At 58.3% G+C, this 21,706-nt stretch overlaps 3 protein-coding genes across 12 annotated transcripts in view; all 3 read left to right on the forward strand.

Moving 5' to 3' along the window:
- Nucleotides 1-60: 60 nt before the first annotated feature.
- Nucleotides 61-4,794, forward strand: RILP (Rab interacting lysosomal protein). 4 transcript variants are annotated; one of them, XM_065036432.1, is made up of 8 exons: nt 61-317; nt 696-819; nt 1,207-1,328; nt 1,515-1,706; nt 1,944-2,107; nt 2,222-2,371; nt 3,433-3,544; nt 3,900-4,794. In XM_065036432.1, the coding sequence occupies exons 1-7, from the start codon at nt 63-65 to the stop codon at nt 3,524-3,526; spliced, it is 1,101 nt and encodes a 366-aa protein (XP_064892504.1). In that variant the 5' UTR covers nt 61-62; the 3' UTR covers nt 3,527-3,544; nt 3,900-4,794. The 4 variants fall into 4 exon arrangements, with proteins under 4 accessions (XP_064892504.1, XP_064892501.1, XP_064892505.1 ...); XM_065036429.1 differs by having other exon boundaries at nt 3,461-3,544; XM_065036433.1 differs by having other exon boundaries at nt 2,249-2,371.
- SCARF1 (scavenger receptor class F member 1) lies at nt 4,582-12,379 on the forward strand. 2 transcript variants are annotated; one of them, XM_005502007.3, is made up of 12 exons: nt 4,582-4,714; nt 4,796-5,772; nt 6,477-6,538; nt 6,830-6,931; nt 7,049-7,574; nt 7,978-8,196; nt 8,285-8,413; nt 8,488-8,591; nt 8,781-8,892; nt 8,969-9,093; nt 9,280-9,420; nt 9,760-12,379. In XM_005502007.3, the coding sequence occupies exons 2-12, from the start codon at nt 5,678-5,680 to the stop codon at nt 10,764-10,766; spliced, it is 2,622 nt and encodes an 873-aa protein (XP_005502064.2). In that variant the 5' UTR covers nt 4,582-4,714; nt 4,796-5,677; the 3' UTR covers nt 10,767-12,379. The 2 variants fall into 2 exon arrangements, with proteins under 2 accessions (XP_005502064.2, XP_064892479.1); XM_065036407.1 differs by lacking the exon at nt 4,582-4,714 and having other exon boundaries at nt 4,938-5,772; nt 9,002-9,093.
- Nucleotides 12,380-14,198: 1,819 nt separating this feature from the next.
- Nucleotides 14,199-21,706, forward strand: part of SLC43A2 (solute carrier family 43 member 2) — a 29,709-nt gene continuing 22,201 nt past the window's right edge. The window contains exons 1-2 of one of the 6 annotated variants that reach the window (XM_065036421.1): nt 14,199-14,496; nt 16,535-16,731. In XM_065036421.1, the coding sequence (XP_064892493.1) occupies nt 16,572-16,731 (160 nt within the window). In that variant the 5' untranslated portion in view covers nt 14,199-14,496; nt 16,535-16,571. Of the gene's footprint in view, nt 14,497-14,613; nt 14,769-15,096; nt 15,146-16,534; nt 16,732-19,166; nt 21,074-21,706 lie in introns of those variants that run through there. The other 5 variants (XM_065036419.1, XM_065036420.1, XM_065036422.1 and 2 more) reach the window with 5 other exon arrangements.

Below are 21,706 nucleotides of genomic sequence, written 5' to 3' on the forward strand. Positions count from 1 at the left end.
TCCCGCCTCGTTGGGGCGGTCCCGGGGCGGAGCGTGTGCGGGGCGGCGGGCGGCGGCGGCCGATGGCGGAGCCGAGGCGGGGAGCGGAGCCGCTGTGGCGGACACCGCCGGGCCGCCTGGCCCCGCCGCACATCTACCGCATGGCCGGGGCGCTGGGGGCCGAGCTGCGCCGCCTGTCCGGCCGCTTCGGGCCCGACGCCGTGGCCGGGCTGGTGCCGCCCGTCGTGCGGCTGCTGGAGCTGCTGGAGGCGCTGGTGGCCCCGGCCGGAGCCGAGGGGGGGGCGGTGGCAGCGGCGACCGGGCGGCAGGACGCGGAGGTGAGCGGGCTTGGGGGGCCTCGTCTGACCCTTCTTCCTTTGGGGGTCCCCTTGGTGGTGGCACTGACCCGCACTTGTCACAGGAGGCCCCGTGGGGACGGCTCTGACATGGCTGTCTCTGTCCCCGCTGGAGCGGCTCTGACCCACCTATCCCTGTTCCCCGGTGGTGGCTCTGACCCGGCTGTCCCCATCCCCCTGGGACAGATACGTCTGACCCGGCTGTCCCCATCCCCCTGGGATATGTCTGACCCGGCTGTCCCTATCTCCCCTCGAGGTGGCTCTGACCCAGCTGTCCCTGTCCCCGTCCCGCTGGGATAACTGACCCGGCTGTACCCGTTCCGCGGGGGTGGCTCTGACCCAGCTGTCCTCGTCCCCCAGGACCCGGAGCAGCAACTGTGGGAGGCCGAGCGCCGGGAGCGAGCCCTGCACAGCCGCCTGGCCCGGCTGGAGGAGCAGAACCGGCAGCTCCTGGGGCAGCTTGCGGAGAGCCAGTCCCAGGAAGGTGAGTGTCCCTGTGGGTTTGGGCTCCCCTGATGCTATGGGGTGTCCCTGCAGGGGATGGCAGTTTGGGTTCAGGTCTCAACCTGCTCTCTCTGCTGTCCAGCCCTGGAGACTTGTCCTACCAGGGAACATGAGTGTTCTGTAAACCACAGGGACCCCAACCCCCCCAGAGCACCACCAAGTCCCCAGGAGGGTGGTGGAGGCAGATACAGGGTATGGACTACTGTTGCCAGCACAAGGATGCGTCGGGCACAGCTTAAAGCTCTTGACTTCCCTCCTTCCATACCTGAGTCTGGCTTTGCAGAAGCACCAAGGAACCTCATGGGGTTGGGGGACTCCTCACGTCATGGAGGCCACTCATGGCTGTTCCTCCTATGTCTGGGCTCAGATAACACGGCACGGAAGGAGCGGGAGGTGATGCTGCGGCTGAAGGAGGTGGTGGACAAGCAGAGGGATGAGCTGCGTGCCCAGGCCCATGAGATCGTCTGCAAGAGCCGAGACACGGAGGCGGTGAGCGGGTGTGGTGTGTAAAGGGCCTGGGGACCTGCTTTCATCTCCCCTTCCCTGGGGCTGCCATCGCACTGGTGAGCCTGCTGGGGCAGATCCCTGTCCCTTGGCTCTGCGTGTGCTGATGTCCCGGGGTGGGTGCCCAGAACTGCTGCTGTGTCTCACCCTCATTTGCTCTGGGCCCTCCAGCTGCAGGAGCAACTGCATCGTTTCATGGCCATGAACGAGGACCTGCGTCACAAGGTGGCCGTGGTGCAGGCTCAGCTCAAGAGTGCGCTGGAGAGGAAGGCGGATCTGGAGGCCATGGTGCTGCAAACCCAGAGGGAAATGAGCAGGAGGAGCAGGACCTCCTCTGAGATCCAGCAGCCAAAGCCCAGCCTGGTGAGCCCAAGCCCGCAGCCCAGCTCCTACAGGGCACCACTAACGCTGACCCGACCTTCCCATCCCTGCGCGGGGCTCCTGGCACACCCGGACCCACCTGCTGCCAGCAGGACACACAGCAGCTCCAGATGAGCAATCTCATTCCTGGGACTTTTCCGTCTCTGCCTACACGTGGCACCCAGCCTTTGGGTGGGGGTTTTGGGGTCTCCGCTTGCCCGCTGACTCCTGTCCCTGCAGGAAGGAGCTCCATCGCCCACAGAGGAGCCACAACAGCAGGACACGGACAGGAGCCCTGCTCACTGCTGCTTCTCCAGGGAAGAGCTGCAGCAGATCCTGCAAGAGCGAAACGAGCTCAAGACCAACCTGTTCCTGGTGCAGGAGGAGTTGGCCTATTACCAGCGGTGAGTCCTGCCACAGCGACACGGGACAGCAAGCTGGGTCCCTCCCCTCCCTGCAGCCACTCGTGGCCCATCAGAGGCTGCTCTGCATGCAGTTGGGGTGGGTTGCTTTGCCAGGTTGACCAGCTGGCTGCTTTTTGCCAGGGAGCTGCTGAATGAAGAGAGAGTTCCCAGCTTCTTCTTGGATGCGATGAAGTCGACTATCAAAAGACAGAGAAAAAAAATCAGAGCCAAAATGCTGGGAACAGCAGAGGAGTCGGCGAGCAGGTGAGTCCTGCTCTGCAGGAGGGAGGACAGGGTGGATGCCGCTGGCGAGCTCTGGTGTTTCCGTGTGGTGTGACCCCATGGAAGGGAGCTGCCTCCTCCCTGCCTCCTTCCAGAGATCAGAAGTGTATTGTCTGCCGTGGATGTCTTGCTCTGGGTTAGCCCTGGGACTGCCACAGGGGCTGGGCTCTTCTTTGCTGTCACTCGCGTGTCCCTGTCACCAGTCACACATGGCCTGGCCAAATGCCACTCATCCCTGCGTGGACATGGCAAAAGGTGGTGGCACTGGGACCGCCAGACGAAGCAAGTGGTCCCTGTGCTGCACAGTCGGAGGCTGCCCGGCCTTTGAGGATGACAGTAGAGATGTTCCCTGGAGGCTCTGCAAGATGTTTGTGGGCAGCGTTGGCTCCAACAGACTTGTCACGATGGGGAAGGGAGGACCCTGCATGTCTGCTGGTGGCGGGGGGCGAAGCCGTTGCTAAAGCTGCTGTGTGTTATGGGGGGAGCTGGATTTCACTGGCTTTAATAAAGGTCTGAAGGGGGCTGAGCTCTTCTGTGCTACTGAAGCCTGCTGCTTGCTTGCGTCGGGGTCTCCGCTTGTAGCGGGGAGGCTGGAGGCGCTGGGTCCTGCTGCTGCCATGTGAACGCTGCTCTGCGGTCACCTCTCGTGTCACCCTGCGAGGCCTGGCTGCCTTGTGTCACCCTGCCTTGGCCCCAACCTGCAGCCAGCGGTGCCGAATGTCCGGCTGTTCCCGTGCAGGGTGAGATGTCTAAAGACTTGACAGTGAGTTTGTGGCTTCTGCTGTGGCAGCAACTGGGGACACACCATCTGCTGGCCAAACCCGGGGGTTTGAATCTGGTGTCTGAAGAGCCCTGTGTTCTGAGATCACCGAACTGGGGCTGGGTTTGCCATGAAATGCAGCTGTATCTGTGGCTTTGTTTGGAAGACAGTGGCTCTGGTCCACGTGCACCCGGCTCTGTGGGGGACACTGCTTGGCTCAGGAGGGACCCCCAGGGTGGCTCGGCCACTTGCTCGTGGTGAGCCTGACCCTGACTCAGCGCAGGTTTTTCCTCTGCTCCTTTGTGCTGCAGCGACGAAGAGGAGGGCTCCTGGCTCCCAGCTCGTGGCACAGACTGTGTGGATGGTCAGCCTCCTGAATCCAAAATTAGAAGCTTGTAAGTTCACTCCTGTGCTGCTGGGGACGGGTGGCTCTGCTGGGGACGGGTGGCTCTGCTGGGGACGGGTGGCTCTGCTGGCAGGAGGGAGGTTTGGTGCCTACCCTGCCAGGTATGACAGGGATGGAGCTGGGCTGCCCAGTGCGGGGCTGACAGCATTGCTACCATGAGGAGGTCACTTGGTTCAGGGGGCTCTACATTGTCCTGGCGCAGGACAAGCCTCACCACGTGCTCCCAGGAGCTGCCAGCTGGGCTGTGTCCCGCTGCCACCATCGAACACAGGGGGAGGTTGAGATCCAGCTGCTTCCCTGGGAAGACTCTTCTCCCTCACAGCCGTTATCTGCTCTCTCTGCAGTTTTGGGCTGTGGTATCAGGACAGCAGCAAAGATCCCCCCACATCCAGCTGCTCCGGAGCCTGGGAAATCATTGACTCACTGGACACGCAGCTGGAGCCAGAGGGAGTGAATGAACCAGTGGACAACTCCCCCGACAGAGCCACACCAACCCTCTGACCCCACCTGAATGGCAGCCAGATCTGGCCTCACAGCAGTGTTCCCCAGCTCCTTTTCTCCCGGCATCCTCGAGAGCAGCACGGAGCCCTGGCTGCTGCTGCCGCTGTGGTGACGGTGAAGCCGCAGCATGGGCAGCTTCCTCCAGACCTGCTGGGACGCTCAGCCATGGGGTGCCAGCCTGGCACGGACAGCTCGGCAGCTCCAGGCATCTCTTTCATTGTGCCCATGGCTCAACTATGGGGGTCCTGCAAAGCCGTGGCCCTGCTCCCCACTTCTCCGGGCTGTTCAGCACAGGGGGGGTCTGTACCCACTTCCTGCACCCCAAAGGGCTCTTCCCCTCTGCTGGTGGCTCTTTCCACCCAGCACCTCTGCCCAGGATCCGATTGTGCAATCCTGCCTTCCAGGGGTATTTTGCTTCACTCAAATCCACTTGTGCCCTCCCCTGTCTCTGCCATGCGGAGGTGACGTTGGGGTGCCCGGGGCTGGCCAGGCGCTGTCCCGGGACACTGAGCACTCTGCACTGGGTGTTTGGGACCAGTCGGGATCAGCACCGCCAGTGCCACTCCTGCACTTTTCAGGCGTGGGGTGAATTGGTTTTATAATGGGACTTCTTTCTGCCGCTACTGGGAACTCTCAGACTGGAATAATCTTCCTGGGGGTGAGTCAGCCCTCTTGGGTCAGGCACTTTCTTGCTCTAGAACTGGAATCAGAAATAAATCAATCTCATTTCTCCTCCCAGGTTCCCACTGCAGCCTCTGCTCTCTCCATGCTTGGAATGGCTGGGTGATGCTGTGGGGCTTCACTTGCTGTTCTCCAGCGTCACCATTGCTTTTCCTGTGCTGATGCAAAGGGCTGTGGCTGGCTGTTCCAGACCCCAGAGCCACTTTTGGGGCTCAGCTACAATGGGGAGTGGGGCTGCAGGGGCTGCAGCACCGGGCGTGATGGAGTTAAGTCCTGCATGGTGGGGGCAGCAGCACACTTCCAGCCCGGCCCCCCCCCTGACTAAGCTCTCCTTGAGTAGGAAAAAGGTGTTTCCTGTGCATCTGCTGACACAAAGCTCCTGGGGAGGTGACGAGGTGGGACAGCAGCCAGCAGTGGTTCAGGGGCCAGCCTGGGGCACACTGTGTCCCCATGGGGGACGTGGGGACCCTACTTCTCAGTCCCTGCCAGGGGTTGGCAGTGCTGTGGGGCAGATCACAGGGGTTGGGGCAGGGGAGGCGTCGGATGCTTGACATGGGTTGGGGAGAGATGTTGGCTAAAACAGCTTTAGGGGTGATGGAGGATTGCACAGGGGGAGCTGGACAAACACAGGTGAGATGCTCAGGCAGGCACCAGCCCCTGCTGTGGCTGTGCCGACCCCCTGGGTGCCCATTTCTGCTGCCAGGGTGGCAGAAAGGACCAAAAATAGCCCATGTGGTGGCATTCCCTGCCTCCCCCTCCCTGCCACACCCCTGACGTCTGGATCGGGGCGCCTCCTCCCCCGTTTCCTCAGGAAGAAATCCAAGGTTGGGGAGAGGAAGAGGCTGCACCGCGGGAGGGATAGGACGGGACAGACGGGACAGACGGACGGCAGTGTGGGGCTGGGGAGCCACAGGGACTCGGGCCCTCGTGCCCCGCTGGGATGGGGAGCGCCCGGCCCATCCTCTGCCTCCAGCTGTGGCTGTGGGTGCAGAGCTCTGCCCAGGAGCTGGACCCTGACGGCAGGAACGTCTGCAGGTAGGTGCCGTGGGGGTCCCCGCTTGTGCCCCTCCATCTCCTGGGGCATCTCAGCAGACGTGGGGGGTCATCATCCATCTGTCCTTCCACAGATGGACATCTGCAGCCTGGCATTGCATGGGTGTTGAGACCGGGGTGATGCTGGGGCCCACGCTCAGGGCATGTGTGGGCATTTGGGGCATCCAGACCCCTTCTCCAGGGGTTATTTCTCGCTCACCCCCAGTGTGCAAGGCAATGGGGGGGATGTGGGAGTGTTGGCAAAACTTTTGTCATGTGCCAGGTGGGGAATGCAGGCGTAACAAGACCCAAAGGGCTTTTGGAGGTAATGTCCCCTCCGCTGCCACCTCTCCCGTTGGTCTCGCCACCAACAGCGGTGCCTTTGGTTACCTTCGCCTCCGTGCCTTTGCTCTGGGTCACCGGCAAAGCTTTGAGCTGCATCTGGAGCACCAGGGACCCAGCACGGGCTCCGCAGCCACAGTCCTGCCCCACCGCCCAGCCCCAGCTTGGGCTGCAGCCTCTTAAATTTCCTTCTATTTTGCTGGTTTCCTTCCGGAGCAATGCCCCGGGGGCCGCGCTGCTTCCCCACCCGCCGGGTCCAGCCAGGGCAAGCGCTTGCGTTCGCTTCACCGCAACCTACGCCGTGAAGCTGCATGTGAACCTCGGCACCCCCGGCCCCGCTGACGGTCCCCTGGTCTCTCCCGCAGGCTCCCCGCTGGCCCGGCGTGCTGCCCCGGCTGGAAGCAGGAAGGACGGGAGTGCACGGCCGGTGAGTGATGGCTGGCAATGGAGCCCGAATCTTGGCTGAGTGGCTCCTCCATGGTGCTGGGTGTTGGGGGAAGCACCACAGCTCTCCACAAGTGGTAGCAGTGGGGTGCTGCACCGTGGGGACCCCCAAATGCCCACTGAGCAATGGTGCTGCGGCTCAGCCAGAGGGATGGAGCGGTAGGCGAGATGGTGGTTTTCCCAGGGAGGTGGCTGGGTGGCAGGTGGTCCAGCAGTGGGGTGTGAGACCTGGGGTGGCCATCGTGCTCTGAAATATCTGTCCTGGGGCCGACAGCGCTGTGCGAGGGGGAGGATGCCTGCGGGGCGGACGAGGTGTGCGTGAGACCTGGGGTTTGCCTCTGCAAACCCGGCTTCTTCGGAGCAGACTGCAGTTCCCGTGAGTAACCCCCCCGGGGGCTCAGCCCTCACTGTCCTCTTTGCCAGCCTGGATACTCGGGAGGCTGCTGGGCTTCCCCATCACCCCTCCATCCTCACCATCTCCCTCCCTTTGCAGGCTGCCCTGAGCAGTACTGGGGTCCCGACTGCAAGCGGAGCTGCACATGCCACCCCAACGGGCGCTGCGACCCAGCGAGCGGGCGCTGCACCTGCGACCCCAACCACTGGGGAGAGCTCTGCCAGTTCCCCTGCCCCTGCAGCCCCCATGGCCGCTGCGACCCCCTCACCGGCGCCTGCCGCTGTGAGCCGGGCTGGTGGGCACCTACCTGCAAGAAGCAATGTCAGTGCAACCCCAGCAGCTCCCACTGTGACCCCCTCACCGGGCACTGCCACTGCCTGCCGGGCTGGTGGGGCAGGAGGTGCAGCTTCAAATGCTCCTGCAACGTCTCCCCCTGTGCCCAGGAGACGGGCAAGTGCGAATGCAAAGCTGGGTTTTGGGGGTCGGCGTGCCAGCGGCGCTGCGACTGCCTGCACGGCTCCTGCAACCCCCTCAGTGGCTACTGCAGCTGCAACCCTGGCTACCAGGGCAGGAGCTGCCAGGAGCCCTGTCCGGCAGGGAGATATGGGTCTCAGTGTGTGCACAGGTGAGCTGGGGGGACAGTGCAGGGGGGTTCAGTGGGTACCCAGACCTTGTGAGGAAAATCATCACGGATGCACCTGTCCCTTTGGCTGGGCAGAGAGACCCATCCTGGGGGGTTTGAGCATCCATGGCTGGATGCAGCATTATTGTAGCCTCAAAAGAAAAACCTCGCTACCACCGGCAGAAAGCACTGGTGTCATCCTAAAAATCTGGTTGTCCTTGGTCCTGCTCCCCAGGGTGATAAAGCAGTGTCTCTCCTTCCTGCCCTCTTGCTGCTTCAGAGCAAGAGGTATTACAGGGTATTTCTCTGTGGTCCAGACTGATGCTCAGTGCTGGTGTGGGGTGAAACCTGCATTTTGCGGGGGCTGGGGTGGGTGTGAGGCCTCACTGCCCCTCTGCCCATGCAGCTGCGGGAGCTGCCGGCACAACCAGCCCTGCTCGCCTCTGGACGGCACCTGCCCGGCCTGCCAGCCCGGCTGGAACGGGACCCTCTGCAAGGAACCCTGCGCTCCCGGCTTCCATGGCGAGGGCTGTCTCCAGCCATGTCCCCGCTGCAGGCGTGGGGACGTCTGTGACCCCGAGACCGGGTCCTGCCCGCGCTGCGAGCCTGGCTGGACTGGACCCAGGTACGCCCAGAATCAGATCCCTGGTCCTCACAGCGGGGTCCCTGCTCCGGGGCACAACGGGTTGATGTTTCTCTCCCCATCTTGGCAGCTGCAACAGCTCCTGCCCCGCAGGCACTTTTGGGGATGGATGCCAGCTCCTCTGCCCTGAATGTGTTGCGGGGAGCTGTGACCCCGTGTCAGGAGCATGTATCTGCCAGGCGGGATACTGGGGAGCCAGGTAACACTGGGAGCAGGGCAGGGTGGGGATTTGTGCTCCCCGGCAATATTTCCCTCCTTTGTCCTCTTTTCCAGCTGCAACGACACCTGTCCAGAGGGGTATTTTGGAGTGAACTGTTCCTCGACCTGCCAGTGCTCCCGGGGCACCTGCCACCCTGTGCAGGGGAACTGTGTGTGGAGTAAGAGCAACCACTAATTTACTCCTTGGTGCTGGGGAAGGGACCATAACATCCTCGCTGGGGACAGAGGTGCTGGGAGGTTTGATGCAGCCTGGTCCTGCCCAGTGGCTCCTGGCTCTCCATGCAAGGCAGCTCTATGGACTCTTCAGCCACAGGACGCACCAGACTCAACCCATCTTCTCTGCACAGGTTTTAAGGACCACGGGGCTCTGGCAGCTGCCATCCTCGTCCCTCTCCTGCTGCTGCTGCTCTGCATCGCCTGCTGTTGCTGCGGAGCTGGCCCAGCAGATGCTAGAGACAGGTATTTGTTATATTTTGCAACCTTTGATGTTAAACCCCATCTCCCACGTCCTTTCATGCCCGTATCCCCTGCACAGGGCTGCCGTGCCGGATGACGACATGCTGGCCAGGATGAAGCACCACGTGCAGGGGGTGCTGGCGAACCTCAGCGCTATGATGCCATGTTTTGCTCTGGGCAGCTCCAAGCTTCCCAAAGTCACAGGTAAAAAAGAAAAAAAGCAGAGCTGCCAACAACCTTTCCAGGGTGTCACCCCCACCCTGTGCTCTCTGCATTGTCACCAACTGCAGGGGAACCTGCACCCCTGCACAGCTCGGGGCGGGGGTTGCTCTCCCTGCCCACCCTCCAGCACTCTGGGGTGCCCAAGCTCAGGTATCTTCTCCTCCACAGTTTCCCACCACGACACAGAAATCCCCTTCAACCCCAGCTTCATTGAGTCACCGTCAGCCGCGTGGGTTTCAGACAGCTCCTTCTCCTCCTCCTTCGACACTGACAACGAGGGACCCGAGTACTCTGTCCCTCCCAGAGAAGGTGATGTGAACAGCTGCTCCTCCTCTCTCTGGCTGCCATAGCCCTTCTGGGCTGCCTGGGGTCAATCCTGCCCTGTCACCAACCTCGGGTGTCCCAGGAACAGGTGCTGGGCACACATAGCATTTATTTTCATACTCTCATTTTCCTGTCTGCAAGGATGTGCCAGAGCCGTGCTTGGCCTTGTGTGATGGGATGTAGTGTGGGCAGCCTCATTTCACACCCTCCTCCCTGGGGAAACACTCCCAGGGATCATCCTACTGCATCAGCCCGTGTCCCTGTGTGTGTCCCTGGGCAGGGTGTAGCTCCAGCACCACTGACCCTCATCCCCTTCTCCTGCAGGCATCCCGCTGCTGGGGGGGGCTGAGCTGCAGGAAGGGGCATCCCCCCCTGGCGAGGTGCTCCCAGACCCGTCCGCCTTCGACTCCGAGGATGTCTCGCAGCCCTTCGCCATCCCTCGCACCTCCAGCATTGCCAAGGCCAAGCGTCCCTCTGTGTCCTTTGCTGAAGGGACAAAATTTGGGGCAGCGGAGACCCCCAGCCCTGGGCGGAAGCCCAAGACCCCATGGGGCCCATCCAAGCTGTCCCAGCCACCTGTGGACACAGCAGCTGAGCCCCCCGCTGAACAGCCAGCCAGTGATTACTATGAGAGCCCTGAGCCCCTCGGCAAGGGGGAGGAAAGCCACCGTCCATCGCCTCGGGCCACCCCAGGGGGACGCCGACGGGTGGTGTCCAGCACCAGGCACGTGGCTCAGAGAGTGGAGGCTCTTGAAGCGGCTGCAAAATCTGCCAGCTGGGAGGCAAAGGGGAAGGAGCCCAACGTCACCACCATCTACATGATGGTGGGAACAGCCGGGCAGGACTCCAAGGCAGAGGGAGGTGGCGAGGGCCGGGTCCAGGCTGTGCTCAAGCGGCTGGGCAGCCTGCAGAGGGGCAAGTGGGCTGCAAAGGAGGAGCCCAAGGTGAGGAGGAGCGTCGAGGCCATCCAGAAACCGCCCCGGCGGGCCCTGGCACAGCACAGAGACTCAGCAAACAGCTGCAAACAGAGGGAGAGTGTCCCAGGAGCTCCTGCCGAGCCATCCACCAGCAAGCAGCAGCATCTCCCTGGGAAGAGACAGTCCTTCCTTCTCACATCTCCCTTGCCAGAAAGCACCGAGGCCCAGGATGGGGCCAGTGATGCTGTTGGTGCCACAGAGAGGGGCAAAAGCCCTGAGTTAGTCCTCAGCCTGGAGACAAAGGTACAGGCTGCCCCAAAGGAAGAGCCAAAATACGAGAACGTGGTCAGTGGCAGTGCCGATTCACCCCCCGGCCACACCGAGGAGCCACCGGCCACCCCTGCGGCCACCTGAGCCACCACCGCCTGGGCTGGGGCAGCGGGAGCCCAGGAGGCTACTCTGAGCCCAGTGTGGGGGGAGCTGAGGTCCCCTCTGAGCTGTGAACTGGCAATGCATCAAGATTTCCCACTGACGCCCTTTTCTCCATGCTGAGAGGCTGCTTGGGACCCTCACCGGTGGTGGGACGGGTGATGCCGAGAGCCGCAGTGGTGGCAGCTCCAGGGCTTGTGGTGCTTCAGGGCTGTTTTTTGCCGTCCCTGCTCTATGTGCCTCGTTCTGTGTCTGTGCCAAGGGACAGCTATGCTCTGGATGGAGCGGTGGCATCTTCTGATCGCTGTTGGTATCGAGTCTGGGGAAACATCCTTATAAATGGGTCTGCTGGGGGTTCTGCTGGGAAACACACAGGCAAAAACTAGTTTCACCCCATCGGCTTTCACCTTTCCCTGTCCCAGCTCTGGTAACGCTGCTCAGAGCCTCTTGCTGTAAAGGTGCTTCTTGCTGGAAGGGATTATTTTGTGGAGCTGGGCTGGGGAGAGAGGATGGACTGGGGAAAGAGGATGGGCTGTCACAAGCAGCTTCAGCAAAAAATTAATTTTAGCTGCTTATCTTGAAGGGTATCTGGGTCTGCAGGGGTTTATCTGTGCGGCTTTGGCTGCCTTCGTTTCTATGTACACATGCAGCACATGAAAAGGCTCGTGGCACGGCACAGCGTTTGTTGACGGACTTTTAAATGCCATGCGATATCCAGCCCAAATTGTGGAAGAACAAACACGGCAGCTGGGCTGTGACCACCAGCCTGTGCCCCCGGTGCTGTGCTGGCCTCGATAAGGACAAAAGCTGCGCGGAAAATGGCATTTCCACAGGTGCCCGAAGCTCCTGCCATCTCCCACACCTCATTCCTTCTGCAGCAATGTGTCCCTGTGGGTGGCCAAGTTGTGACAAAGGGGCTGCAGCATCTCCAGCACAGCCAAAGGACCCTGGGCAGCGCAGGTGAGATGCGCACGAGGGCTCTGCAAGGTGGTTGAGATGCCCAAGAGGATTTGCAGTGTGAACTGGTTTTAGATATATCTAAGTGGAAGAAGTTTCTTGTGTACTTTTCTGTTATTTTGCGGGGCATGAAAGTCTCTGATTGAAAATTAAATGTTACCAAAGCCCTTCAGGAGTTTCCCAGCCACCCTCCGAATCAAAGGCGTAGCCAGAACATTCTCCAAAGTGCAGAAACCATCAGCAGCCCTAGGCTTTGGGTTTGGTTTTGGTTTGGTTTTCATTTTCTGTTTCTGTTTGAGCCCTTTAGAACTTGAGTTCAAGGCTGTTCTGTTCTCACTGAGCTATGCTGACTTTGTCACAGGCCTGCAAGAGTTCTCACTGTTGCGCTGGGGTTTAGGGTACACGGTGTTTCAGAAAACAGAGCAGGTTTTCAGAGCAGGTTTTGCTTTTGGCCTTTGGCTTTTCACAAGTGCTTCTCTACAGTGCAAGGCACCGAATCCCCACGGTCCCATGTGGGTGAGGCTTCCAGTTTTACAGGGAGCATGCAGCACTCCTTCCTACAGTGCTATCACCCACTGCCGTGATTATAACGCCAAATATTCTGGTGTGCAAATAAAAATGCTCGTGCTGGGAAGACCTAAGCAGCCGCCTGGCCAGATATCTGTTCTGCACAGGCTAATTTTTGTTTTGACACTAATTTATTACAGCGCCGGCCTCGCATTTTATTTATAAGCAGCCATTTTTTCCTAATTGGTGGGATATTTTCAGCCTGCGAGCCGTGCGGTGTTGTGCCAGAAGCAAACGTCACGTGAGCGGGTTTGCCGTGGGTACGGCATGTGAATAGCTGACAACAACCTTGACAACCTTCCCTGCCGCTCTAACAAGCACCCAGCATTGAGAAAACGCTGTTGCTGGGGGAACCTTTCACGTTTGCGGGCTGAGCTGCGAGGCAGGATGTTTCCCCTGCTTGAAGATGAAGCGTCTTCACCCCACCTGGGCGCTGCAAGGGAAACAAGTGGTGGAAGTTCAGCGCGTGGCTCTGCTGGTGTCTTCTCAGGATGCTTGGGTCCAGCTTTGGCATGGTTTTAGTTCTGGATGCGGGAGGTCTGTGAGCCAAAGCTGGAGGGTGAGGGAGGGGTTAATGTCTTCCCATGCTGGATCTCCCACTTTCCAAACCCTGCTGCTGCGGTGGGAAGCAGTTCCCAGGTGCAGGTCTTGTCTGTGAGCAAAGAGGCGTCCGTGCTCTCTGCTGGGGCAGCTCTCGCTGGGAACAGAGGCTCAGGCTGTCCTGTATGGCCATGGGGGTCCGTCCCCCATCGCCGCAGCCTTGTCATCTCCTTTCCCAAACTGCCCAAGCTCTGCCTTTGAGGATGACCCCGTCAGACCTCCCTGTGCAGCTGGGCAGGAGCTGTCACCTCCTTTCCAGCCTCAACCCGCTGCTGGCCAGTTTCTATAAATGTGTCTTTGTGCCAGTGCTGCTCTTCAGCTTCAGTTTATTTTTTTTCTCTCTGTGATGTTTACTTGTTCCTGGGTGTATTTATAGATGGTAGCAGGTCATCCGATAGCTTCTTTTCTCCTTCCAGGATAGGAAAACCAAGCTTCCCCCCCGTGCTTCTGCTGTAGTGAAGGATTCCCGTGTCCCCAGGCAGCCTCTGAGCACACCTCGTGCTCCTCCCCGCCACAGTTCATGTTTCCTGGACATCATGACCCAGTCTGGGTGCTGAGGTCTCCCAGGGCATCGTGCTGTCTCAGCCTTCCTCTCCCTCTGCTAAAAACACGGCACCGATCCAGGCTGCCTTGTTTTCTTCGTGGTTTTTTTGTTTGTTTGTTTGCTTTGGCTTAAACCCATTTTACAGCTGTTGGAGGGTTTGACCCTTGTCCCACGGCCAAGGCCAAGGAGTTTCCTTTTCCCCCCCATCGCAGCCGTGGGTGCGTGTCTGTTTGTCCGGGCTCTCAGCTTCTGCGGAGCGACTCAGAGATGTTGACCTGCCACAAGCTTTAATCTCGTTTGACTGACAAAAACCCCTCTCCTGTCATAATTTCCAGGGGTATATGGCCACCTCCTCTGGAGCAGGACGCTGCTGATGAGTGATGAGTTTATGGCAGGACTAGAAATGCTGCAGGGAAACGCTTTAAACTATAATTTAACATAAAAAGCGGGCAGAGCTCCGGGGAGCTCGGATGCAAAACCGCTCCTGTGGCTTGTGCTGATTTTACTTTTATTTAATGCAACGGCCGGCGGTGCCCGAGGGATCGTTACCCCGGGCTGTGTGTTGGATGCCGCCTCCCAAAATTAATGGAAGACAGCTCCTCGGTAACCGCAGCGGATGAGAAATACCGCGGCTCCCGCTGCCGAGATGGCTCCGTGCGCTCGGCCGGAGTTGCAGGAGCAAACGCCGCTCGGTGGGGAGCGCACTGCGGCTCTCCCGCCTGCCGCCCGGGGCCGGTGCAGACCGGCAGCAGCCGGTACCAAACCCCGCAAGGAATTTCCCGCTGTCCCTGCGGGGCCGCGCCGGGAGGTGGAGCGGCCGGACCGGCAGCGCCTCATCCTTTCCGCGCCCGGTATCACCTCCCGCCGCCGCTGGGCTCCCGTTCTCCTCCCTATTCCCCTGGAACGCGGCGAGTCCGGGTGTTGCTGTGCCCGCCGGGGCGGGGCGGGGGGTGCTTGTGCGTTTCACGGTCCCCGCGGGGGGTTCCCCCGCCCGGTTCCCGGTGTGCCCCGTGCCCAGCCCCGGAAACAACGGTTGTTTGTGGCAGGGTGCGTGTGACCGTCCCGGCCGGGAGAGCCCGGGTACAGCCCGGTGCGGGGGTACCGGGGGTGGGTTACCGGGGTGGAGGGGGGGGGTACCGGGGCGGGGGCGCGTCCCCGCACGTGCCCCGGCGGCAGCGGCGCGCGCGGCTCGGGACCCCGCAGCGGGAGCGGTCATTGGCCGAGGCGGCGGCCAATCAGCGGCGGAGCCTGTTTGCGCCGGAGGACGGATAAAAAGCCCGGGTGGGAGCGCGGCGGAGCGGAGCGGCGGGGAGCGGTGGGTACGGGGGGTGAAAGAGCGGGGGGAGCTGAGGGTTTGCGTGGGGTGCATGTGGGGTTTGTATGGGGAAAGAGTGGGGTGCGCGGGAGGGGCTCTGCGTGGTGGGGGGAGAACGGGGTAAGGCTTGCCTGGGGTGGGGTCGGCATCGGAGGGAGGTTGCAGGGCGCTCGGGGGTGTTTGTGCAGAGGGAGGGGGTGCGTTTGGGGAGAGCGACGTGTATTTGGGGGTGGGGGGTGAATGGGGGGGTGTCGTGCGTGGGAGTGGCGTGCGTTGGGGGAAGAGGCGGGTGCGTGGGGGTGATTGGGGGGAGCGGGGTGCCCGGGGGGGGACTGCTCGGGGAAGGAGGGGGCGGGATGCAGCAGAGCTGTGCGGGGAGAGGTGGGTGCGTGGGGGGCTGGGGGGAGCGCAGTATGCGGGGGAATTGTGGGTCGGGAGCGGAGTGCATCGGGGCAGAACGGGGTGCATGGGGGGCTGGTGCGGGAGCGAGCAGGCGGCATGGCTTGACACAGAGGATCGGTGCTGAGGAAGGACGCGGGGCTGGGGAGGGGGCGTGCGGGGATGAGGAAGAGGAGGCGGCAGAGGAAACGCGTCGGGCAGCGCTGGGGAGCCGCCCTGTGCTGTGGGTGGGTGTGGAGGGGCTGGGGCCTCTGCGCGGGCTTCTGTGCCCCTGGCACCATTGTGGGGAGCTGATCGAGATCCCTAGTCCCCCCCCATCCGAGCAACCCGGGGCTGGGGAGTCTGTCCCATGATAATCCCTGAGAAACTGCCCTGGGCTGTGGTGCATCGCCGGCTGATTCCCCCATAGCGTGCAGTTGGGGTGGGCTCTGGGGTGGGAAAAGGCTCAGCTTGTCTAAAATGGCCACCTGGCTGATAACCCAGGGTTGGCCCCGGTGCTGTGCACCTCAGGGCTCCCCAGCACAGGCCCTCGGCCAGCTCCCCAATCCGCTGCTCGCTCTTGTGGGTCCCTGGGACTGGGACAGGTGGAGCTGGAGACAGTGAACCCATCTGCAGCGTCTGTGGGGCAGCGCAGGGATGCCAGCATGCCAAGGTGGAGCAGTACGTGCCATGGGCTGTCCTGGCCAGTGACCTGGCTGTCTGTACAGCCAGGATGGGGCAGGATGTGGCCACCTTTGTCTCCCACCTGGGTGGTCTGGCAGTTAGCAAAAAGCACCCCTTGCTCAGCTATCTGTGATAAAAACTGCATATATACGATACGTGGTGCATACAGGACCCATACTCACCTTCCAGAGCAGGTCTGTGCTCCTGCATGGGGCAGAGTGGACATGGTGGGCCACTAAAGCCACCAGCAGGGCTGTGTCCCCAGTCCCAGCCTCTGTCTGCAGGCAGCTGGGACACTGGGGTGCTGGCTGAAGCCCTTTGCTCTAGCACATATTTCCTTGCTGCCTTACAACTGAGGCACCTGCCCTGTACGGGTGTTGGGGCAGTGGGCTCCAGGCAGTTGTTATTTGTTGCATTTTCATACCTGTTGCTTGGGAAGCGGAACGGAGTCCTTGAACGCTCCTCTGTCATGCAGCGTGTGTGCTGGAGGGGCTGTTCCAAGGGCACTTGTGCTCCCCCAGCCCACCGGGTAACTTGGCAAGCTGGTACCTGCAAAAACAAGTTTTACACCTGAGTGCCTTACATTCAGCAGGCGGGTTTGCTTGCGTTCCGATAGAGAGATTTCCTCTAAAACGATGCTTTTTTGCGCTCTCTGAGCAGCATGTGCTGTGTCTGCAGACTCACTGGGTATTGTTCTGGTCCCCACAGGTTGAGACTCTGAACGGGGCCATCTTCCCACGCAGCAATGGCACCCACGCTTGCTACTGCCCATCGCCGGCGCTGGTGGATGGCATTCACGGCCATCATCGAGAACCTGCTCTTCTCTGCCGTCCTGCTGGGCTGGGGGTCCCTCCTCATCATGCTGAAAGCAGAAGGGTTTTATTCCTACCTGTGTCATGAGTCAGGTAAGGATGCTCTGGAGACTTGCATGAGGAGGTTGCCGGTGAGGTTTGCTGGTGTGGTTCCCTGTGTTAGGGTGGTGCGGAACTGCTTAGAGTAGGGCTGAGCTCTGGATCGGTCCTGGGGTAAATGGGAGGGATGTACACTCCTTTCCAAACCTAATGGCATCCTTGTGATGGTGTAATGTGCCTGTAGTTGCTGTTGCTTTGCAGAGAGATTGGAAAAGAAGCCTGAAGGATTAGGTGAAGCTTTTAGGGACAGACTTTTCCATTTGGCCATGGGTTTTTCCTCTGCATGGTGGCCTGGCTGATCTCTATGAGGGAAGGCCTGATGGGTTCTGGAAGATGAACATTTGTCGGGAGGATGTCCAGAGTTTGTAGGAGGCAATGAATAGGTGCCCTTTGCTTGATGGTAGGAAAGAAGAGCGTGGGTGACAAAAGACTAGGAGGTTTCAGTGCTGCTGCTGAGGAGAGGTTGCAGCCATAAATGCTACCGATGCTTTGTTCCTTTCTTCAAACCCCCAGGATGTGCCCGAACCGGGCTGTGTCTCTATGGGGGCTCGAGATCCACCTTCTGGCCCAGCCAGAGGAAACTTTGTCCATGTTGCAGACACAGCCTTGCAGGGAGAGAGTCAATCTTGTGGTGGGAAAAACCAGCATGTGGGTGGACGTAAATCCCCAGCCTGGGCATGGAGAGAATTGTGGTCTGAGGAATCCCACAGTATAATAGGGTGGACAGTGGGGTTAAAAGGAACCTGAGGATAAAGGTGTTGTAGGGATTTGGAAAAAGCTGCTTTAGTGACAGTTTGTGTATGATCAGAGAATAGGAGAGGCAGGAGCTGGATGTTAGGGCTCTGTCCAGAGATGTGTGATGGTGGATGGGATGAGAAGGTGGATCAGCTCATCCAGAGCTGGTGAGCATGGAGATGGAGGAGGAAGCAGTAGGTTAAGAAAGAGGTGGAAATAAGAGCATGGACCCCAGAGCTCTCAGTGGGTAATGGCTGAGAATAGTGGGGGAAATCTGAAATGTGGGGGAAAAAGTCCAAGCAAAAAGTGACTGTGAATAGTTGTGATTATACTTTTCTTTTCATCATGCAATGGCTGCTTGTTATGATCTTCTGCTTTATGTACCTGTGGGCCTCAGTCTTGTAGAGCCTGGGTTAGTGCACCCGGCAAACACACACGTGTTTGAATCTTCTACCAACTGTTGCTTGGCTGCTTGATTTCCTTCCTGTTCTCCGCTTATAGCGCAGTTCAATGCTTCCAAACGTGTTCGTGTCACCGGGGTCTCCAGTGATGTTCAGGCTGCGTCAGGGAGAGTCCTTGGCTGCCATTGTCCCTTTAGAACCTTTGTTCAAGGCTGTTCTGTTCTCACCAAGCCCTGGTGATATTGTCACAGGCCTGTAAGAGATTGCATTAAACCTCTCAGGTGGGGCTTTCTGCCACTGAGATAAAACATGTGACAGTTGATAAGCAAATGCTGACTGTCTCCAAAACCAGCCATTTACCTGAGCTGTGCCCTGCTGACAAGAGCCCCGCTCCACGTGATGCCCACCTTTTGCTGTCTGCTTTGGTTGCTTTTTGATTCATCCACCTTTGCCCCAGACTGGGGAGATTCACCTTGGCTTCTTGTTTGCCAGTGTGTGGTTTGTCTGGCTCTCCCACAGAGGTGTTTGGACAGTGGTGAAATTGCTGTCCTTGGGGCAATTCCTGCCTCCCCGTGACCAATGTGTGCCCTGAGGCAAGAGAGCTTAATCCCTGAAATTTACGTAGTCAAATGTTCTTATTGTCCTTAAATATCTGACCATCACCGCTGAACTCAGTGACCAGCTGAGGACTACTTATGCCAGTTTCATCATTCATCCATACTTACTTTCTCTGTTTTTGCCGTCATTGTAATAATCTCAGTGATTTGATAGGGAAGAAGTCACCCAATGACCAGCACCAAGCTGGGTTTGACCTTCATTGGCTCAGCAGTTGCCTTTCTAAGCAAAACCCATTGAATCCTGCAGCCTGAGAGGGCACTTGGCTGGAAGGTTGAGTGCAAACAAATTATAAGTAGTAGTAGGTGGCTGTTGTTGTTCCTGATGCTGCTGCGTGCAGGGAAGTGTTGCAAAAAAAACCTCCTTTTCCTAATGAGCCGAAGGTTCTTGGCAGGGTTTTATGTTTGTCAGCAAAAGCTCTTGCACTTTGTGATGCCTTCCAATGAAAGAGAGAACTAGACCTTGTCCCTTCTACAGGCTGCTCTCTGAAGGTAGCAGCAGCTGCCCAGAAAGTGGCTGCGATTCATGAAGGGCTCCATGTCCTCCCCTTGAATCTCCCTTTCCCTGCCTGCCCTTGCCTTCTGCTGTTGGATTTTACTTGGCCATTGTGCAAACATTTGGGGTCTGCTGGACTCTTATATCAGTTGCTTGAGGGTGGAGATGGACACCTAAAAAAAAAAAACCAACCCCAAATCCACATCAAAATAACATATTTTTGAAGCGGTTGTGCAACAGGGTTTGACTGGGGGGCTGTACCCGTTCTGGGCAGCAGGTTTGGCCACATCCTGAGAGGTATGTTTGAAATTTGCTGACGAGGAGTCTGGTAGAGGCACTTTGTTCCCATTTTAATTTTACTACACTACTACTTGGCCTTAAACCAACTGAAGCAGCATCTTTTATTTGGTGCAAATGCTGAATCTGCAGTTTTTATCAGGATTTGGGCTTTATCAGCTGTTGGGTAACTTGATCTGTTCAGGGTCTTGTGTTGCTGCGATGTTACTGGGATTGGGAAGCTCGAGGCTTGGGTGTGAGACATGTTTAAAAACAAATCTTGAACTTGTTAATCTGTTCGTGAAGAGCAGCGATAAGGAGCCAGTTGGACACAGACCCTTCTTGTAAGACATGGTCACAGAAAACCAAAGGGACAATAGGATAATTCACTTAGGGTGAATTAATGCACCCTAACACAGGCATAGGAGGAAGGTGCTGCCCTACAGCTCTTTGCACTTATTTATTTGGGGTCTGTGGTGGGGAACTTGCAGTCTGAAGGTCTCTTCCAAGCTGGTAAGATGTGACAACGGCTTGTGGAAAGGCTGCGCAGGAGACCCTGTAAACAGGAAAAGAGTAAACGTGGTAAATGTTCAATTTCTACAGGAAACACGCTGTGCTGATTAGCAGCTGTCGGTGGGACCGGAGAGCCGCTTGGGAAGGTGCCGGCCTTGGGTGAGAATTGCTGCAAAATGAAACCGCAGCTGGGGAGAGAATGGGAGTTTAACTGGAAATTGTGCCTCAGTTTTATGAGGCTTTCAGCTGGGCGCCCAGAGGGGGCTCCTGGAGGTGCAAGCGGATGGGCAGGCGGAGAGGGAAACCCGAATAAGTTGCATTTGCAGCGGTATAAAGCAAGAACATCTCCTCCCAGTTCCCAGAAGTATGACACCATCCTGAAAAGAGAAAACATGTTCTTATGTGGGCAGACTGCAGATGAGTTGTTTGCACGTCTTTCACTGTGATTTTTATTTATTTATTTAACCAATGCTCGCAGACTCCTTGGCCCTGATTTCTCCTGCCCCCTGCCACCTTATTGTTGTTCTTTAAAAAAGGGCAGGTGAGACCGTACAGGCTGTGTCCCACAGAGCTATTGCCAGGGTGGCTGGGGGTGTCTTGCCTGCTTGGCTCAGTCTGATCTGTGAAACAAGATGAAAGGAAACCTCCTCTCTGCTGTCTGAGATGGCAGTCGCTCTTGAAAAAGCCAGACTCATTCCTCTGGTAATGTGGTGTGTACCTGGGATTTGGAGAGGTCAGCAAAGAGTAGTTAATGATTGACCCTCTCATGAAACCTACAGCACTTAATTTGGGAGAAAGGCTGACTTTTAAATGTTCCGGTAACAACCTGAACAAATCCCAGCGATGAGCTTGACATAAATGATTACCAAGGCAGCCTTCCTCTCACCTAAGCTGTCATGCTTTAAATAGTAACTTGAACTACTAATTGGGCAGTAGAAATCCTGCTGCTTGTAGGGGGAGAGCTGTAAAAACAGGCAGTATGTTCTTGTAATTGCTGATAAAAGACTTGCAGCTTCTCCTGGCTTGACAGTGAGGCAGCAGCGAGTGCACGTGGGCCGAGCCTGGGCTGCTGCTGTACCCGGGTGGCACTCGTGCGCGTCAGACCTGGCGTGTTTGCACGCGGGTGGACTTGGCAGGAGAATTTGGGGAGGCACAGAGACAGCCCTTCCCCAAAGCACTGCTGCAGATGGAGACAGGCACGTAGGAGACTTTCAGCAGCGCACCGTGCACTGATCTGGAACAGGATCCGAGCTGTGATTGAGGGAAAGCTGCTGTTTGCTATAACCAGGTGCATTGGGTAGGTGAGTAGTTAGGCAGGTTCTCTGCCCATTAAACTGCTCCTAGCTGTGTGTCTTATGCTGCCACTCGCTCTTGTGTGCTGGTGACCTGCTGGGATGTGAATCCAGCTCTTGGCTGGACCCCGTGCATGTTGTACCTACCTGCAGCCCCTCCAAAATGTTCTATTTATGGAGGTGGCTTGAAAAAGATGAGAGGATGTCAGGGTGCCAAGTGCTGCTCGAATCGTTTCCATTACGCCTCAGTGGATCTTCTCTTGTTGCTCAGGGGCTGCTTCTATTTTCACAAACAATTTGCATTTCCACATAGCGCTCTTGCCTGGCCCCTACTTGGAGCTGGCGATGAGCAGCTGTAAACAAGGTGCTTGGTAGGAGCAGGGACTAAAGTTTGGTGCCCTGTTCCCAGCCTTCCTGGCTGCAGTGAGTCTTCAGAGAGGGCCAAGTTCCCTTGTTTTCTTTTCCTGAGCTGTGTCTTCTCTGCCTGCCCATCCTGCAGCTGTCAGAGGGCCTGTTAGCAGGCATATGCTATGGGACCTCCTTGGGGTCATGTTGCAACTGTGGATGTCAATATGTTAACAGTAATTCATCCACTCAGCTTTAAATGATGAATATTTCTGTTTTGTCATTTCTTTGTGGCTC

Source organism: Columba livia, chromosome 20, assembly GCF_036013475.1.
Source record: "Columba livia isolate bColLiv1 breed racing homer chromosome 20, bColLiv1.pat.W.v2, whole genome shotgun sequence".
NCBI lineage: Eukaryota > Metazoa > Chordata > Aves > Columbiformes > Columbidae > Columba > Columba livia.